The sequence below is a fragment of the Phacochoerus africanus genome, chromosome 8 (assembly GCF_016906955.1).
Source record: "Phacochoerus africanus isolate WHEZ1 chromosome 8, ROS_Pafr_v1, whole genome shotgun sequence".
Taxonomy (NCBI): Eukaryota; Metazoa; Chordata; class Mammalia; order Artiodactyla; family Suidae; genus Phacochoerus; species Phacochoerus africanus.
Window position 1 is genome coordinate 68,619,251 of NC_062551.1, and position 19,855 is coordinate 68,639,105.

Genomic DNA, 19,855 nt, shown 5'->3' on the forward strand with positions numbered 1-19,855 from the left:
TGTCCCTCGGATGGCTCGGGTGCAGGTGCAGGTGCAGGGAGGGGAGGTGGGAGTACAGACCCCTCCTCAGCTCAGGAGAGCAGCAGGAGCAGCAGCAGCACCCACCCTGACCGTGAGCAAGGCCGACCCACCCACTGGTCAGCGCTGCACGCCGACTGCTAACAGGACGGAGGCGAAGTGAACATCTTCAACTTGCTAAGTAACCCGAAGACCCTGCCAACATCCAGGCAGCTACTGCCCTGCCAGGTCTCCAGTTCGCGCTTCCCCACGTGCTCAGAACCTGGACGTGCCGAGCCTGGCTGCTCCAGCAAAGGCCCCCTGCCCACCGAGCCCCACTTACTGGTGGTGAAGCAGTGGCGGCACGCGTACCCCTTCAGCTCCTGCTCGCTGTCCTCGCTGTCGAAGTCATCCTCGCTGGCAGAACTCAGGTCCACTGGGCGCGATGGGCACACAATGGGGTGGGGGAGACACCATGACGCTCGGCCGGGACTGGGACCGCTTGTTACCTGACCCGCCCCGGGCTCCGCGTCGCCGGGCAGAGTGGCCCAGGAGGCAGAGGTGGGCCGGCGCCCAGAGAGCCACTGGGGATGTCGCAGGGCCAGTCAGCAGGACGAAGGACTTGTGACGAGGGGCGGTACCCAAGGGCCTGCCTGCCAGATTCTGGAGGGCTGGTGCCATGTCACACCTCAATCCTGGGGGCTGGCATCGATGCCCACCCTCACACCCTAGCCATCAGAGGAATTGCCCCCCATGAGTTCTGGCCACGCAGCCCTGGGGAGCAGCCACAGGGGCAGCCCCGGGCCGAGGCAGAGCCACGAGGCACTGAGGCACTGCTCTCGTTTCACATGGCACCAAGAGAGGAATCTTGGTAGAGGAGGAGGACAAAGAAGGAAACGTGACCACAATACAAGCGCAGCGAGGCCGCACTGGAGCACCATCCACGAAGGGAAAGCGCCCTCTGAGGCCTAAACCCCCCAGGCCAGGCTCACGCTCCCGTCAAAAATCAAGACGGAGTGAGTTTCTCAGAAAACCTTCAATGTATGGGGAGTCTGTAGAACTCTCCCTGCCAAACCCCCCAGGTCAGTGTGACGGTCAGGTCAGACCTCACACACACGGCTGCACATGCGAAGCCCCCACTTACAGAATTCACTGGATGGGGGTCTGGAGGGCGTGTTGACGGGCGTGGACGCGGTGCGGGTCTTGATCCTCCTGAACACGGCCTGCCGGCGGTGCCTGCGGTGTGCCCGGGAGCTGGCCGCCTCGGGGGTTTTCTTCCAGTAGTAGTAGAAGGTGATCAGCTCTCCCTGCGTGAAACAGGGGCTGGATGTGAGCCAGGCATCCCAGCCCCCTTCCGCGGGGAGCAGGGCTGGGCACGTGACAGCTGCACTAGGGACCTGGGCTCAAGACACACCTGCGGAGCGGACCTGCTGGACATCAGCAACACCCATTGGCTCAGCGTGTATTTGTGGGGCGGGCTTTGTGCAGATGCCACCACTGTCTCAAGCACCAGAGGTGCCTCCACAAACAATGGACAGACAGGGAAACGCCCAGCATCCAGCGAGCGTGCAGGACACACTCTTCACAACATCCACCACCAGGAAATGCCTGCCAGGTAGACCAACCCAGCAACAACCAGGTGGCAGGAACTGGGGCCCCGGGGAAGATGGCGAAGAAGAGACCTCAAACCCAGGAAAGCGGCTCCCGGTCTCCACCCCCGATGCCCCACGCGGACCCAGGCACACCAGGACAGGCCTGTGCAAGGGCTGGGAGGCGAGTCGGGGATCTGACGGAAGAGATCAAGAGAGGACACACCAGCCCTGGTGTTGGGGTGGAGACGAAGGAACATCGCAAGGCCAGTGTTTAGGCAAAAGGAGCCCCTCCGTTCACGCCTGGCCCCAAAGAAAGGGAGGCAAGACAGCTCTGAAAAAGGCGCAGCAAGCAGACAAGACTCCAAACGCAACTTTTTAAAAAGGGCACTTTGGGCGAACCCCAGGGAGCTCAACAGGCACACCGTGTCGACACACACACAGAGTGTGTGTGCCTGCGGGGGGGGGGGGGGGGTGTTCCACTGATCCTGGCTGACAAAAGACCGATTTCTTAAAACATACACCCCAAGGGAGTTCCCATCATGGCGCAGTGGTTAACGAATCCAACTAGGAACTATGAGGTTGCGGGTTTGATCCCTGGCCTTGCTCAGTGGGTTAAGGATCCGGCGTTGCTGTAAGCTGTGGTGTAGGCTGCAGATGTGGCTCGGATTCCGAGCTGCTGTGGCTCTGGCGTAGGCTGGCGGCGGCTGCAGCTCCGATTCGACTCCTAGCCTGGGAACCTCCATAAGCCACGGGAGCAGCCCAAGAAATGGCAAAAAGACAAAAAAAACAAAATAAAACAAAACATATACCCCAAGATAAAGTACCTCTACATGGAATTTTTAAAAAATTTACAACACTGAGAAAGCGTAGGTCACATTGACTTTCCCCAATGTTGCTTTAATTAGAGAAGCTCAATCACCCGACAGGCGGTATCTAGGGGTGCGTCCCCACCCCCGCCCCTGCAGGTGGGAGCTCCTTGGCTAAAGCCCACCCTGCCTGAGACTGGAGGTGCCAAAAAGAGGAGCAAAGGTTCTGTCGTCCAGCGACTGGGATCCAGCCGGAGAGACCAGTGTCGGGGACATTGAAAGAGAGACAGAGTTACCACGTCAGAGACCCGTGGCCGAGGGGCGCCATGGACACCCCCAGAGGGGAGGGCCCTGGAGGCCAAGGGTGAGGAGCGCAGGCCCCGGCGGCAGAGGCGGTAGCCTATACATGCGTCTCTTGGAGACGTGGCTGCTGTGGTCACTCCGAGCACCGCTCAACAAGGCGTCAGCGACTGCCGAGATCGCCGATGAGGAGCCAGCCGCCAAGGAGCACCCACCACTGCCACCTCGCAGTTCCCCAAGATGGTACCTGCCAGCAAGGGACAGCGGAGGAAGGGCCCTTGGGTTTCTGGCTCCTCTGTTACGTGCTCTCCTACAAAGGCGGGGACAACACCCCATGGTGACTGGGCTCCTGCCTCGTCACATCCCACCTCCTGGACGTAGAAAGCCATTCATCTACACTGGTCTAGGGCTGGCCGGCCAAGGGCGCGCGCTCTGCAATGCTCTAGGGGACTCAGAGCCCTGTGCTGACAGAAAAGTGACCTGGCTCTGATTTTTCCCATGAGAAAATACAGAACAGGAGCCAAGGCAGCCCACTGTCACCTTTCAAACACAGTGTCTGAGAGGCGTGCTTCAAAGGGGCAGCCGGCACAGTAAACCAGGGCCCGCCCCGAGCTGCAGAGAAGCACGAGAAAACCCAGAGCGGTTCCTCCCCCTCCACCCGCAGCCGAAGCTGTTTTAGGGGCCGGGGGATGACCGAGGCCTGGGATGTAAGGCGGAATGGGGAGCTACAGCAGGCAGAGGGACACAAAAAAGGGAGAGAAAACTGGCGGGGACCACCTCCAGGGTCTCTGTCGCACCTCGGCCTGCCTGAAGGCGGTGGGCCGGCAGGCGCCCTGGTCCCCGTGCCTCGCTGACTCGCACCGTTAAGAGAGCCCACTTCTATTTTTCAAATGTGGATGTTCTCAGAGAGTTTACAATGGTATTAAAAGACGGTATCACCTGGAGTTCCCGTCGTGGCGCAGTGGTTAACGAATCCGACTAGGAACCATGAGGTTGCGGGTTCCATCCCCGGCCTTGCTCAGTGGGTTAAGGATCCGGCGTTGCCGTGAGCTGTGGTGTAGGTCGCAGACGAGACTCAGATCCCGAGTTGCTGTGGCTGTGGTGTAGGCCGGTGGCTGCAGCTCCGATTAGACCCCTAGCCTGGGAACCTCCATATGCCGTGGGAGTGGCCCTAGAAAAGGCAAAAAGACCCCCCCCCCAAAAAAGGTGGTATCACCCGCAGATTCAAATAAGGTTAGGCCCACATCAGATACCAGACAGAAAAAGCCTCAGGTTCACAACTGGAAGCCTGTGCTCGGGCACCGTGTCCTCCTCGAGCAGGTGAGGAAAACCAGGGCACACCTGTAAACCTGGAGTTAAAGCAGCTTTCGGCCAACACTTAATTATCAGCTTTCGGACAAGGGACCTGGAGCAGAGTCCATCATCTGAGGGCCCAGGACCAAAGCGAACAAGCCTCAAAGACTGTTGACACTAACATGAAAGAATATAAATTTCAAAATTCAGGAAGACAGTGGCCTGACGAAAACTCTCCCACGCCGCTGGCGGGACTGTAACACGGCCAGACCTCTTTGTGCGAGGGTTTGGCAGATCTGACCGAGCTGAATAAACACGGACCGTATAACCGAGCCACGCAGTCCATGCCCAGGCGTTCACCCCCAAAGGATAAACACACATGTGCCCACAAAGACTTTTACACAAATGTTCACAGAAACGTCACTCTTAAGAGCCAAGCGACTCCTCATCAGGAGGACGAGCAGCATGTTATTGTAACCCACTCCCGAGAATCCCACTGGGCAGTAAAAGGAAGACGGTGATGACACAGTAACACGGACGGACCCCAGAGTCGGCACACTGAGCGACCGCGGCCAGCCACAAAAGGGTGCAGACTGGACGACTCCGTCTATGGCCACAGAAAGCAAAGCTGGGGTCGTCTGGAGCCTGGAGAGTGAGGGGCAGGGAAGTGCCTTTAAAAAGACCTGAGGAGGTCTTCAGGGTGACGCTGGTGCTGTACACACAGAGGAACATGGGTAGATCCAGCTGTCGGAACGCATCGAACGTGTGCTCTTCAGGGGGGCGCATTTTTGTGGCATATACGGTTTGAATGAAGCTGACCACAATAATACTTAAATAAATGAGAATCCAGACCAGGTTTTATTAGCTGCCTCTCAGCCACCGTACCGTCTAGGAAGGGATTAAACGTTGGAATGGAGCAAATCTAGGAGGATTAGAAACAGCACACTGGTGACTGCATGGGTGGCTAGGTCTTGAGCACAAACAAAAGAATATTCGGGGAAAGCTCTGGTTCTACAAATAGGGAGTGAAGCAGCTCGAGGCCTCACCAGAAATGAAGTCAATTGAACTTTAATCAAACATGCAGAGTGTGTGCTGCGGAGACCGACCGCACATAAATCCCGGGAACAAAAGCTGTTGCAGAAATCAATAGCTTACTGAAACATTAACACAGGCAATCATTGATCAAAAGGCAGCTCCACAAAGGCAGCCTTGCAAATTAGCTCCTGCTTGTGCTGGCGAGCAAACCCAGAGGCATACACGCTGCCAACACGAGTGGCTATAATGATCATTTTGTTCCCAAAGCTCTCACCTCCTCTCACAACAAGGCCTGCGGTCAGCACACCTCGGGTCTCTGCACGCGACTCAAGGAACTGAGTGGGTTTGGGGCCCGGGAAAAGGAAGCGGGGTGGGGGTGTAGTGCAGCCACAGTCAGCAGGTTCACCTCCCCTCTCAGGTCCACTGGCCACGGGCACTCAGAGACTGGCTCCTGGATTTAGGTACCAGCTTCCCTCCCTGAGGCAGGCTCTCCGCGCAGAGGAGAACTAGCCACATTAGGCTTCTCGGATTTCCCACCAAAAGAAAAACAGTGCATGGGGCTCGAGTGCACAGAAGGGAAGGAGACGTCTGTGTGGTGGGCACAGAAGGGAAGGAGACGTCTGTGTGGTGGGCTGGGGCTGGAGCTGGGAGGAGGGGGAGAAACACACACACAGAGAGGAGTCGGGCCGCCCGGGGCTCAATCCCAGGCCCCTGAACCACAAGAGGTGGCTGCACTGCCCAGGCCCCCAGCGTGTTGGCCAAGTCCACCAAGTTCAGCGGGGCAGGCTCCCTGTGTTGCCTTGGGCATCTGGGCTCGGGGGGTGGCGGTGCAGTCCTGCCGGCTCACCTCGCACAGGTAGCTTTTCAGGGATAAACCCATTTCAGGTAAGTTCTGCTTGACCTTGGGCAACAACAGCCTGGAGACCCATTCCAGGGTGTGTGTGGGCACCACTCCGAGTGCCTGAGGCGGAGGGGGGGCCTGGACGGGGCTGCGGACAGCCCTGCGCAGGAGAAAACCTGACTGGGCCTCCTTCCGTTTTCAAGCAGGTCAGTTCTACCCACTCAAACACTGCCTGCACACACAACTGCTGTTTCCCTTCCCTTGTGCCGCAGAGGTCGGGGAGAGCCTGGAGCCGTCCTGCCCAATGAGAAGACAATTTCTTTAAAGGAAGATGAGCAACGTGGCTTCTCCCTAAGGGATCCTGGGAAATGGAAGCACAGCACAGGCTGCTGAAGGGAGGACACTGTAGGCATTTCACGTATCAAAGGTTGGTTCTCGGGGAGCATGTCTGGGCTCAGCATGGCCACCAAGCAAGCTCCCCAGGCCTCAGGTCCTCTCCCGCCTGCGCACAGCATCCCTTCTCAGACAGAGGCCCCGTGGGAGACTGTGTCGGAGGCAGGAAAAGGCGGTCAATGATTTCATCCCACTACTGAAGCCTAAGGGAACAGCCCAAACTGCCTCCAACTCTGTGGGATTACAACGTGACTCCTGCCACCACCGCCCACGAGTCCCAACACCCCAAGGGGGTGGAAGATGGGGTCCGGGACCCCAGCACAGAGAGCCCAGGGGTGCTGTCTACGATTAGGTCCTCTCCTCACGAGCCAAGGCAGGCTGCTGCTTTTGGAAATAACCCTTAACACGCATGGCCTGCTCTCAGTTCAGGGCAGGGCACACACAGTCTTTCTTCCTCTTCACTCTCACAAGACAACGCCATGGACCGGCAGGAAAAATGATGGCGCTCGTGGGTCTTCTGTTAAGGAAGGCCCTGGAAAGGCTGCCTCCCTGTACACGCTGGGAGGGGCGGATGCAGAAGGGCAGGCATCAGTCTAGTCCAGGGCTCTGGACCGCAGTGAGTGCCCAGTAGGGGCCGCCCGCAAACGCCTCTTCTGCTGTGAGGACAGTGGATTTCTTCTTTACCAAAGTGTCAACAGGCAGCCTCGAGAGGCCAAACGCTGCCTACTAAAAAAGGGGGGAGCACCCCTAGCCTGGGAACCTCCATGATGTCGTGGGTGTGGCCCTAAAAAGACAAAAATAAAATAAAATAAAAATAAAAGGGGGAGGCAGAAGGGACAGGATGGGGAGGCACGTGTGCAAGCTGCACTTGGTGGCAAGCGACCTATGTGCAACTGACACATGGTGGGGCAGTGGTTAGAAAGTAAGCATTTTGAAGCAATTGTCTTAATTCTTGAAGATTATTAACTGTCCAGATGCTAAGTAAGTATTTTAACTTAATACGCAGAGAAAAAGGCACAGCCAGACCATCTCTACACAATGCCTAAAGCCCACACGCCTCTGCTAAAACTTCTGTTTGCAGCAGGCCCTTCGGTCACCTTCTGGCTCCTTCTTGGTGGTCCAGGCAAAAAGGATGAAGAAACCTAACACTTACTTTTTAGACAGAACAGAGAGATCTGAATCTCAGAAAAAAGAAAAAAGAAAAAGAAAAAACAAACAAAACAGGCTGTGTTTTTCCAGGGAGCAGGCCCAGCAGCACTGAGTAGTTAAGAAACAAGGTTTGCAGACCCAAGGGTCAGGAGGGAGAAGCTGCCTTCCAGACTTTCGGGCCCCTGCAGCTGGTGCCAGGAAGCTGGCCTGGGGCACGTCCCCCAGGAAGGGCGCTCTGCCCTGCAGTTGGCTCAGGCCCTCTGACTTGTAACACCACCTCTGCCTAGGAATTAGGGCTGTACTGTCTCCTGGCAAAACCTACTAATTCCAGGGTCGTGAAGCAAGGCAGGAAGGGCTCCTGGCACAGACCCCCACCCAAGCCATCCTTTCCTTTCACCCTGAGGATTCGAGGGCTGGACCTGATGACCGCTGAAGTGAGAAGCCAGGCACCGAGTGGAAGCGTCGCTGTTTGGGCACAGCCACCTTTACAGATCTTTTTCCAGAGGCAACTGCTTGTCTCCCAGCATCAACTCTGGTAATTAAAGCCGGGCTCTCCCGGGCTCCTTCTTCTGTTAACCAACCGAATCCCCGGATCCCCAAAGGAGCCCCAACACTGGTAAACTCCACCTGTGCGCTCTCGGAGCGCATCTGGAAGATGATGGTGTGCTGGGCGGCCCACGGCGGAACCTGACCTGCCACCGCACCAGAGGAGCCCTGGCGAGGAGGCGGCTGGGTCCTGGCAGCCTCCGTGCCCCCTTCTCCACGTCCCAGTGCCTGAACAGGCACTCCCTGCTGCCCTTCCTGCAAATCCCAACTCAGGGCAAAGGGAAAATTTCTCTTCCTTTTTTTTCAGTTACTACCACTCCCTTTGAACATTCTCAAAGGAACAAAATTAGTTGTTTAACCCCAAACCGTAAGGAGATTTCCTAAGCTCTGTGGTGCGTGAGTGGCAGACCTCAGCCACCTGCAGACCCTACCCCTGGTCCCACACCTTCACTTGGGGGTCCAGACCTGAGGGTCTGGGCTGGCCTGTCCCCTCCCTCTCCTCAAGGCCCATGGAACCCACGCCCTGCTGCTTCGCTGCTGGCTTTTGACCACATTCCCCACCCCGTGTGTCTCTGCACACACACGACGGCCCGCTGCCGGCTCCTCGACACTTTCCTCCTGCGGGCAGGATGCCGCCCACGAGGCCCTCACTGCTCCGTCCCTGACGCCGGCTCCGAGCCCCCCTACCCCTCAGGGCTCTGGTCATCACAGATGCCATCTGCCCCTTGTCCCTCCCCAGCCACGAGGTCACTGTGATGATTCCATTCCTGCTCCTCCCCCAACCATGGCCGTGAATGAGCTTGCCCAGCTCCCCACGGCTGTGCCCACCTCATCCGTGGGCACCCACCTCAGAGGTCAGGGCACCATTCTGACTATAATGTGTATTCAATAAGTGTCTGATGGAGCGAGTATGTCCTGAGAATGAAAATTCAGCTGAAATTAACACTAAAGAGATACAACTTTTGAGAGATGCCAACAGACCGTCAACTTTTTGTTTTGCCAAGCAAGGTCATTTAACAATAACTGCCTGGGGAGTTCCCGTCGTGGCTCAGTGGTAATGAATCCGACTAGTATTCACGAGGACACGGGTTCAATCCCTGGCCTCACTCAGTGGGTTAAGGATCTGGTGTTGCGTGAGCTGTGGTGTGGGTCGCAGCCGAGGGATATCCTGTGTTGCTGTGGCTGGCCTGGCAGCTATAGCTCTGAATGGACTCCTAGCCTGGGAACTTCCATATGCCACATGTGTAGCCCTAAAAAGCGAAAGAAAAGAAAAGAAAAAAGAAAAGAGCAAGAAATCTGCCTGGGAGTTCCCTGGTGGCTTAGCAGGTTAGGGATTTGTTGTTGTCACTGCTGTGGTGCAGGTTCGAGCCCTGGCCCAGGAACTTCTACATGCCATGGGCACAGCCCAAAAAACCCCCAAATCAGAAAAAAAAACAACCACAAACTGCCTGATCTCACCATTATTCCATAAAAGAAATGACACTTTATCTCTTAAAAAGTAGAAAAGATCGATAATCTCCAAATAAGAGTTCCTTAATTTGATACTGAGTGTTACACAAAGCGACTACATTGTTCCTACTGTGGGTTTCCTGCCACCCAGGGGACATCTCATCCTTGTGCGCGTGTGGCTGTCAGGAAGCACCTGCTCTAAAGGCGGGCGGCACAGGCGGGCTGAGGAATCCAGCGCCGCCTCTTCCTTACCCAGTGGCTTTGCTGACAGACCAACAAGCTCCCTCTCACTGGGCTACGAAAACTACACCTGCGCTCGCCACACCTGAAGCCCTTTAATCCTCCTCCGTGTACCCTAATCTCATCGCCCTGCTTTACGAATGAGACAACCAGGGCAACGGGAAGGCCTACCGCCAGGCTCACCCAGCTTCCACTGGCAGCCCGGGTTCCAGAGTCCTATGTTCCCAACACTTGGCTATGAACTAAGGGCAAAGAGCCATTTTTTTAAAGTCAGGGGCTCAAATGTGGGCCACCTTTGATCTACAGAATTGAGTTCAATGGTATCTTACACCTTCTAACCAGGCTTTGCATGGTGGGAGCGGCTGGGCACTAAACAGCACTACGCTGCTGGCCGGACCTCCCGCCCCAGGGAGAACCACCCCCAGCCCCCAGGAATCAGAGACGCGCACCTGCCCGAAGCAGCAACTCTGGGAGGAACCCAGAGCAGAGACACATCTGGAGGCACACGTGCACATTCAGAGCGATGCCCAAGCCCCAAGGAACAGGTGCACCTTCCCATGCCAAGAGCAGGGTCCAGGGATGGGAGGACTCGGGGGGCCCGGCCGTGACGCACACCCCTAACGCCTTTGCTCGCCAGGCCTCAGGCCCTGCAGTGGCTCCCGCTATAGGAGAAGGCCCCCGGCCCATTTCTGCTCCAGCTGAAATGTCTCAGAGATGTGCCAAGCAAGGGGCCTGCACAAGCCTCTTGACCCCAAGCAGTGCCTTTTCCTTCCCCGAGGACCCTTGAGAGAGAGTTTAGGCCAGGCAGAGTCCCTCAAGAAAAGGCTCCTGCACGTGCTACAAAGCAAGCGTCTGACTAAAACCCTAACTTCCAGCTGCTCAGACCGTGGAGGTGACTCGTGGGCCAGTGGGCGGGTCTTCTGACCTCCACACTCCTGGTGCCTCCTTCCCAGGAAGCTCCACTAAAAACCCATCTATCAGCTGAATTCCAGACAGAAGGCTCTTCCACTAAACCCAGAACAACAACAGAAAATAAGGAACAGATTTGGAAATGACTCCTTTGAGACCCAGATCAAGAACCACCCCCAAACTGATCTGAAGCCCAGCCTGAATCGAGGGGCTCTGGCCATGTGTGGTGCCCACACCAGCGTCTGGCACAGAGGCCAGGCGGTCCTGACACGGCGACATGACTGGCTGTCACTTAACATGGACCCACACATAAGCACCCCCCCGGGGAGCCTTTATTTTTGGTGTTACCGAGCTGTTTGTTTAACTACAGACTGTTAACATTTTAAATATAATAATGCCAACACCGGGAATCTCGTTTTCTCGGCAGGGCTTCCCACACCTCAAGAATTCATTCACTGAAATCAGTTTTCTTTCCCACAAGCTGAATACTTCATTATTTCCTGAATTCATTTTACTGGAGTTCAGCAACAGGGCAAGTGGGATTTCACCGCCCTGGTTCTATCACCACATCACCCCCTTAATGTTTTCTAGTTCCTGTAACAAAACCGCAATTCTACCAGCAAAGGGGGAGAAGAGAGAGGAGAAAAAAATCAAGCCATAAAACTGTTAAAACCGCCATTCTCCATCTCGTAAACATTTTTCTATTTATCGGCCTTTCATTACATGTGCTATCTTATTATCCCCGCACAGTATCAAAGTGACATCCGTCAGGGTCACCCTATAAAATACACATTGGCGATGTAACATTAATGACGGGAAGGGGACAAAAGATGAAGGATGGGAGAGGGCGGCAAGCTGCAGGGTGTTTAAAGGGATCATCACTCATATCTGCGCATTTCCCGAGGTGATAATTGAATAACGGGCTGGAGGGAAATCCATTTTTGAGCTCAGAAAGGATAGTTAGGAGACAAATGTTTTTGTATTGGAAGCGTGTAATGACTGCCAGGAAATGAGAACAGCTACTCTAGCAACACTGCTTCTTATATTTTATGGTTTTTATGGACGCACAGCAAATTATCAAGTACAATACATTTCTGAAAGTTGAATTTTAAAATAAAGGACTGACTTCCTCATTACAAAGAGAGGAGGGAAAGGGGTATCTGATTTTGGCATCCTATCACGTGTGTTTTAGTGAAAGGGACAGAAGCAATGGCTGCTCTTCAAAGCACAAAACCACAGGCACACTGCACCACATCCCTCCGCAGACGTGAAACCTGTCACCTCTGTCGCCTGAATCTTGGACTGAACCTAAGGCCAAGGATTTTGGAAAAATCCAGACAAGCTTGCAAACCAAATCTGTGCTTCTCTGTGTGCAGGTCTTACACATGTGACCAGCGATGGTCTCTCAGAGGCTTTGAGCACAAAAGAACTACAGGAAGGAGGCTGGGGGACAGGAGCTACCTAGACACCCGCTGTCAGGGCTGACGTGTGCCCACCCCAATTCACCGTAAGCTCCTGGGAAAGGAGGTGCAGAGGAAGAGACGCCCCCACTCCCACACTCCTCCAGGCTTATGAGGGCCTGTAGGGGAGGAGGGGAGACCAGAATGTGCCTGGGCACAGAGCAGGTGCCAGAGAGGAGCAGCAGTGTGGGAAATGGTGAGATAACTGGCTCTGAGGCCCTCACCAGTCGGGCCACATGTCCCAGCTGATCCTAGCAGCCCTGGGTGGCAGACTCCCTCGTGGGCTTCCTCACTGCTGCTTCACTATGACGCAGGAGAAGCAGACCAACCCGGGACATCTCCCAGGTGCCTGGGATGCAAGACAGACTTGGTGGGAAGGCAGAGGACTCTGAAATGGACAGAGAGCTGCTGCAGGACACAAGGGAGTTCCCACAGGCAGCAGTCAAGCCTGGCAGAGCCCAGGCCACTGCCCCCACCCCGGGGCACTCCCACTGAGGTTGCCATCAGAGAAATGAAAGGTCACACAGCCTGCACTTCCCAGGACAAACAAGCGTGCAGGGCACTCTGACCACAGCTGCTCCATGGTCCAGACACGCCATGGTTTAGGGCATGGTCATGTGGACCCCCCCCACCCCCGGATTTGGGTAATCGTAGTCCTTATGTGGGCCTGGAGGGCTCAGTCTCCTGGTTCATGGCCATGGCCCCTTAAGGCTTCCTGTCAGAGGCAGGCTGGCTCCCTTCTGGCTAGAGGCCAGGGAGCACACCACCGCCCCTTGGGCTGTGCCGTGTGGAGCCAGTGAGGGGCACAGCTGGCTGCGTTCTGGGGGCTCCTGGGGAACTTGGGGATGCGTCTCTGCCCCACAGGGGAGCTGGGAGGGTCTCTGGGCATCCAGGGCACACCTTTAGAAAGGTGGATGGAGCTGGATCTCTGGAACAAACTGATGCGTGGGGAAGACTCCCTGGTGCCGACGAGGGTCTCTTCCCTCTGACGTGATGTGGTGCAACCGTACAGCGAACCCGCCCATGTCCGCATCAAAATCCTGGCAATTCTTATTCTGGAGACAAACCACCAAGGTCACCATCCTGGGTGACTTGGGTCATCCTACGCTAGCTACGCCATCTCCCCAGGACCGGTGTGGGCTGTGGCGGGAGAGGTATGACAAAGTGCTCCTGGGGGGGGCACCTTATCTGCTCCCCAATATATGTTGGGATTGACCCGAGACAGGAAGATGTTCTTGGCCCCGTCTCAGGAAATAATTTTTCCTTCATGCCCCACGTTAAAAGGCTGCTGCTCTTGGGCACTGGCCTTCCCTGACGAAAAAAGGGACACAAAGGGAAGGACGCTGACAGGTGCACGCTGCATTCTCACTACCCAACCCGAGGCCCAGAACTTTCAAGAGCTTACAGGGCGTAAGAGTTTCTAGCTGTAGGACGCCTTAGAAGCTGCCTTTATCCAGTTCTGCCTCACTTCCCCAAAGAGGCCAAACCCCCGGAGTCGAGGAGAATATGGAAAGGGAGACCTTTCGCCATGAGGTGACTTCAGACTGAGCCCACGGCCACGGGGCCCTGCGCTGCTGAGGCGGCCAGGTCGGGGCAGAGAGCAGGACTTCCTGGGATGTCCCTCGGGCCCTGGTCTCCATTTCAAAACGGGGAAAAAGAACAGCACCCCGCCCGCCGTGCTGCGGTGCTAAAAGGAGCTGATACACACACAGCACTCTGCACGGGGCTTGGCGTACCGGGGAAGACACTAAATGCCGGCTGCGGCACTGGAACGAACCCCAGATCCCTGGTGGTGGCGGCTGGCTCCACGTTTGCTCTTTCGCCTGACTACTGGGAAATGACTGCATCCCAGTCACCACCGAAACACCAAGTCCTAAGTAAGAGAAAGCAAACTCAGGAAGCATTTCTAGAAACCACAAAAGCATGAAATATTTTTTAAAATTTGGACTCACCCCCGCCCCCCGCCCGAGTGAAGGTAAGCTGAAGGGCACAACTGCATTTAGGAAGCAGCAAGAACCCAAACGACCTGAGAGATGAACTCACTATATTTTTAGGCTGGCCACACCCCTCTCTAGGGGGCACGGGCACACAGTCAAGCCCTGGTGATGCCAGAAATCTCACCAGTGTGGCCAAGCGAGACCCACAATCCCAGGCCAGCACCTTCTGCTGCAAATGACACTTCTGGCCTGCACCAAATACAATGTGCCCTCTCGCCAGCGCAAAACAAATACAATGAGCCGGAATCCACCCCGGGGATCCAGTAACGCAGCACAGCAGGCTTTATCAGCCAGCATCCGAAGGTCTGTACTAAGTTCTTCCCGGCCCTCCATGACAGCTGTGTGTCCGTGGGAAGGTTAATTCCCTCTCTGAGACCGCTCCCTCATCTGTAAAGTAGGGAGGGTTCAACGGTGGCTCCCTCCTTTATGAGGTTGTGGTTAGGACTGAAATGCCCAAGAGAGGTCTGGCACACATGCTCAATATGAGCTATTATATTTACTCTCTTTCCACGTGGAGAACAACTAGAAACTTCAAACCAAGTTTAACTTAAAGGGAATTGTTTAACTAACTGAATTAAAAACAAGAAATCTTCCAAAGAATGGTTTCTGTAACTGACTTCCTGCTTTTATCACTTCTCCAAAAAACACCACCACCACCACAGGCCCTTTATAAAATCCAAGAATAAGGGGTGTCAGGCGTAATGAGCGATAATGGTGCAGGTCAAAGACCAGCATTCTCCCCGAGACCCCAAAGAGAACCAGCAGGACCTAAAAGACCTGCCTCCAAGCCTCAGGCCTGCAAGCCCCAGCTCAGGGAACCTGCAGGGGAATGAACCCACAGGATCATTACCCGTTTCAGCAGGAACCGACCAAGAGAATGCGCCTGCTCGTCCGCAGCAGACCACGCTGGGGTTTACCATCTGTCCCTTCACTTCAGTGAGCATCAGCTCCGACAGACAGACTGGAAGGGTCCAGCTGGGGCCCTTGCAAGGTCCCATGACTTAACTGCATGACCCCATCACGCCACTCGAAAGCGCCAAGGAACAGTAATGACAATGAACTTTGTTACCAAGCTTTAAAAACATCATGAAAGGAGTTCCTGTTGTGGCACAGCAGAAACAAATCCGACCAGGAACCATGAGGTTGTGGGTTTGATCCCTGGCCTCGCTCAGGGGGGTTAAGGATCTGGAGTTGCCGTGGTGTAGGTCGCAGACACGGCTCGGATCCTGAGTTGCTGTGGCTGTGGTATAGGCCAGCGGCTACAGCTCCCATTCGACCCCTAGCCTGGGAACCTCCATATGCCACGGGTGTGGCCCTAAAAAGACAAAAAAAGAAAGAAAGAAAGAAAGAATGAATGAATGAAAAAAAAATTCTGAACACATGGACTACAATGGCGTTACAAACCTGAGACTGCAAATTGCTAACAGATCACAAACTCTCTAAGCAGAAGGAAGGTTGCAAAGACTCTCCAGGAGTTTAGGCTAGAAAGAATCTAGGTTTCTGACGCTAAGCTGAGGGTGGGAAAAATGTTGTACAACTTGCCCCATCACTCGCAGGGCCCTGGGCCGACCTCGTCCCCATCGTGGCCGGCTCTGCCGCTCCGTGCTGGGTAGACGGGGAATGCGAGAGCTGAGCGGGTGTCAAGTTCAGTCTGCCCCTGAGTTACGTGCGTTCTCTTCCCACTGTCCAACTTGTTCCCCTCAGGACACGAGGACAATTCTACTACACTTTCCCACGAAAGGGACCGCGCTACTAGGCCCTGTTCTGGAGGCACTGAGGTACTAAAGCAGCGCTCATGATGAGAGCAGGGATCCTCTCGGGAACTCGGCCATCACCTCCACAGTGATTCACACATGGGAGCCAAAAGAAGAGCAAGCGTTCCCTGCTTAAGACAATGGCAGAGATACGAGGTCACATACGGTCCCTCAGAAGAGGAAGAGGGGCCTGCTTTGGGCCACCAGAAAGTTCTGGTCTCTCATGATCTGGATCAGAAAAGCTCCGATGTCACAACCAGATGCTTTGAGGACGTTTTCTTTGCTCCCTCGAGTTAGAGGCAACAGCGCAGTTCTGCCCACTTTTACGCAGCCTCCGGCTATAGCGTTTGTAGTCCTGCGACTGAGTTTCTAAGACGTCCCTGCTACACTGGGGCATCACCCCCATGGGCAGGTGTGAGAACGGAATGTGGTCAGCGCTCCCGGGTGACAGGGGTGAACAACTGGCCATCAACATGCCAGCCGCGGGCAAGTTCTCAACTGATGAAAGGGCCACAATCACTTCCACAACAACTTTATAGAGTCCCGCTTGCCCACATCCTCCTCCAGGGCCTGCCTGCCCAACGGCAGCTCCTCAGAGCGCCTCCTGCCAGCCAGCAGGATCCGGGGACCACTGTCTCCATCCCCGGAATTCCGAGCGAGACTAGATAGAGTGTGGCCTGGGGACTAAGCTGTGCTTCTGAGGAAGCAGAGGGGGAAATGTAGCTCCTGGATTGTTCTGATTTCAGGACTTAACATGTTCACTGTCTGAAATCAAATCAAAACGGCTCACACACATAAGCAGCGGACGGAATAATACCAGTACCTGCCACGGCATAGTGACTGAGTTGACGCATCATTAAATGACTTTACTGATGCCACGGCCCCTCCTTTCAGCCTCTGGCTGCCTGCCTGCCCTTTGCCCAGAGAGAGGGTCAGGTCTCCTCGGGAAGCCTCAGGAAAAGCACAACCCCCGTAAGTCAAAAATGGTGTAAGACAGGCCTAGATAAATTCCTAAAAATCAAGTGGTAATAAGACAGGTTACAGTGAAATGCTAAATCCTGCTTCATGTTAACGCATGAAGGAAAGACAAGAATTCCACGGGTGCCAAAAGGACCCTTAAGAATATAAGATGGGGGAGTTCCTGTCGTGGCTCAGTGGTTAACAAATCCGACTAGGAACCATGAGGTTGCGGGTTCCATCCCTGGCCTTGCTCAGTGGGTTAAGGATCCAGCGTTGCCGTGAGCTGTGGTGTAGGTCGCAGACTTGGCTCGGATCCCTCGTTGCTGTGGCTCTGGCGTAGGCCAGTGGTTAGAGCTGATTCAACCCCTAGCCTGGGAACCTCCATATGCCGCAGGAACAGCCCAAGAAATGGCAAAAAGGCAAAAAAAAAAAAAAAAAAGAGTATAAGATAGGAGCGCCCGCTGTGGCGCAGTGGGATCAGCAGTGTCTTGACAGCACTGAGATGTGGCTTTAGGCCCCAGCTCTGCACAGTGGGTTAAGGATCCGGCGTTGCTGCGGCTCGGATCTGATTCCTGGCCTAGGAGCTCCATATGCCTCGGGGTGGCCAAAAAAAAAAAAAAAAAAAAACACCCACAAAAAAAAAAAATAAAATAATTGATGTTGTACTTCTAGCTCCTGGTGGCAAAATAACAAAACACAAACCCACGGCCTAAGGAGGCCTGACCAGCTCACTTGGTGAGTCTTTATCTCCAAGGATTTCTACCCCCACACCCTGGTTCAGGAGTCAAAAGAATGCAGAGGGGCAGCAGTTTCCAAGCTTCTAAGCAGGTAAGCAAAGGAACTTCGGTGAATTTAATGTGCACTTCCGTCCTGGTGAGTCAAATACCAGCACAGTTACGAAAACCTCTGATACTGTAGTTGGCTAATTGCTCCTTAGAAATGATTCTTGAGTTTAAAAGACAGAAACGAAATTTACTTTGGTGTCCTGTATAAATCATAAGGCGAAAACAAAGCCAAAAAAAACTTCGAAGGGAACTTCCTAATTCCAGGCCAAGAGCACTGACAGCTCCGATTGGCTCATGCAGCACCGGCCCCTCAACGACGTGAAGGGCACACAAGCAAGGCGCCCTCCGCAGGACTAGACCCCGAAATGCAGCCAGGACAGAAAGAACCCCCAAGAGCCAGCTTCCTTTCCGGAAGCAGCCAACGGAGCAGTGGCCCCGGTCCCTAGGGCTGAATTTTCAAGCCAAGTTTACCTCAAAGACATAACCCAAGAGATAAAGGTTTGGAAATCTATTCTACATCCTCTCCAGGGCAGGCTGCAACTTCGGATGCAGGAACCAGCGTGGAAAATAGTTCATGACGTGGTCGGGGAAGTGGGAAGAAGCCTGAAGTACAAACGGACCTTGATATTCAATTTAATTCGATTTCATTCAAAACACCAACCGCCCCCTGACCCCCCCAAAATAGCTTCCATTGTGGCACAGGAAACAAATCCGACTAGGAACCATGAGGTTGCGGGTTCCATCCCTGGCCTCGCTCAGTGAGTTAAGGATCCGGCGTTGCCGTGAGCTGTGGGGTAGGCCGGCAGCAACAGCTCCAATTGGACCCCTAGTCTGGGAACCTCCATGTGCCGTGGGTTCGGCCCTTAAAAGGACAAAAGACAAAAAAAAAAAAAAAAAAAAGAGCATCTAGACCTCAAACAAATCAAAAAGAAAAAGAAATCCAACTGAAAACTAAGTCGAAGATTTATTTACACAGGTCCTTCATGGAAGGGGAAACAAAGGACGGAGACCCAATCCCAGTGGAACCAGGGAAATACAATCACAACTACTCTGAGACGCTTCACACTCACGAAATCAGCAGCCGTTTCATGCCTGACGCTGTCAAGTGCTGGCAAGGAGGTGAAATTACCCGTGCTCGTGCACAGCTGGAAACCACTGGCTTGAGTGAAATGAAACATCCTCACACATCCTTTCACTGAAGTGAGGTTCCTCTGTCCCATTCCTAGGACTCTTCCTTGTGGTACTTGTCGGGATTTATAATTATGACAAGGATTATTTTCACTTTCTATGTCTTCTTCACAGATTCAAATATTTAAAACTCTGTATTTAAAATTTTAAAGTTCCTATTTCAAGTTCCACAAAACATATCTTTTTGTTGAGAGCTCTACTCCTAGCATCCAACACAATGTTTGGTGTTCCATAGAGCAATGAATATCTGAGAAACGAATGAGTATAACATGAACCCGACTAATCTAAGAAATAACCTAAAAACATTTATGTGTTCCAGAAGTTACAAGTGACGCATACTGCTCCATTTTTTTTTTTTTTTTTTGCTATTTCTTGGGCTGCTTCCATGGCATATGGAGGTTTCCAAGCTAGGGGTCTAATCGGAGCTGTAGCTGCCAGCCTACACCAGAGCCACAGCAACGCGGGATCCGAGCCGCGTCTGCAACCTACACCACAGCTCACGGCAACGCCGGATTGTTAACCCACTAAGCAAGGGCAGGGACTGAACCTGCAACCTCATGAGTCCTAGTCAGATTCGTTAACCACTGCGCAACGGGAACTCCTCCATTTTTTTTAAAGACCAAAACAAAACAAAAAACCCCCCAAAACCCCAGAATGCACAGTAAGAAATAGAATTCAGAAAAATATCACACAATTGAAAATTCAAAACAAGCCTAATCTAACTAAATCCTTCCTATTTTAGCCTGATGCTTTCTCAACTGGGACACTGACCATATATAACCAGCTGAGAAAGCACCCCATTTCCTCTCCCCCGGTGCCTCACTTTTCATAACCAGCTTTATAAAAATCCAGCAAAGACAAAACATTCACTCTTTACTATCTACACTGAAGACCTGCTTTGAAAACAGTTCACCTCACCCCTCCCCCTCCCTTTCAATAGAGCAGCTTTAAGTGTGGACCCAAAGTTCTCAGCTGCGGAGCCCATCTCTCAGAGGTGCGGCGACCCCAAAGAGTCGGGGACGGGGCAGCACCTGTCCAGCCAGTACAGCAAGAGTCAGGTTGTGGCAAAAGGTTTTTATCAGGCCATCCTGTCTGGAAAGTGTCAGCCGTCTGTGAAGCAGCTGTCTGACCAGTATGAGTGCCACGCACAGACACGGCTAT

General features: G+C 53.9%; 1 protein-coding gene across 6 annotated transcripts in view; it reads right to left on the minus strand.

Annotated features, from left to right (window-relative positions):
* Nucleotides 1-19,855, minus strand: part of RERE (arginine-glutamic acid dipeptide repeats) — a 404,974-nt gene that overhangs the window by 9,797 nt on the left and 375,322 nt on the right. For all 6 annotated transcript variants that reach the window (XM_047791579.1, XM_047791577.1, XM_047791578.1 and 3 more), the window contains 2 exons: nt 1,142-1,304; nt 341-433 (listed from right to left, as the gene is read on the minus strand). In XM_047791579.1, coding sequence (XP_047647535.1) covers nt 341-433; nt 1,142-1,304 — 256 coding nt within the window. The remainder of the gene's footprint in view (nt 1-340; nt 434-1,141; nt 1,305-19,855) is intronic.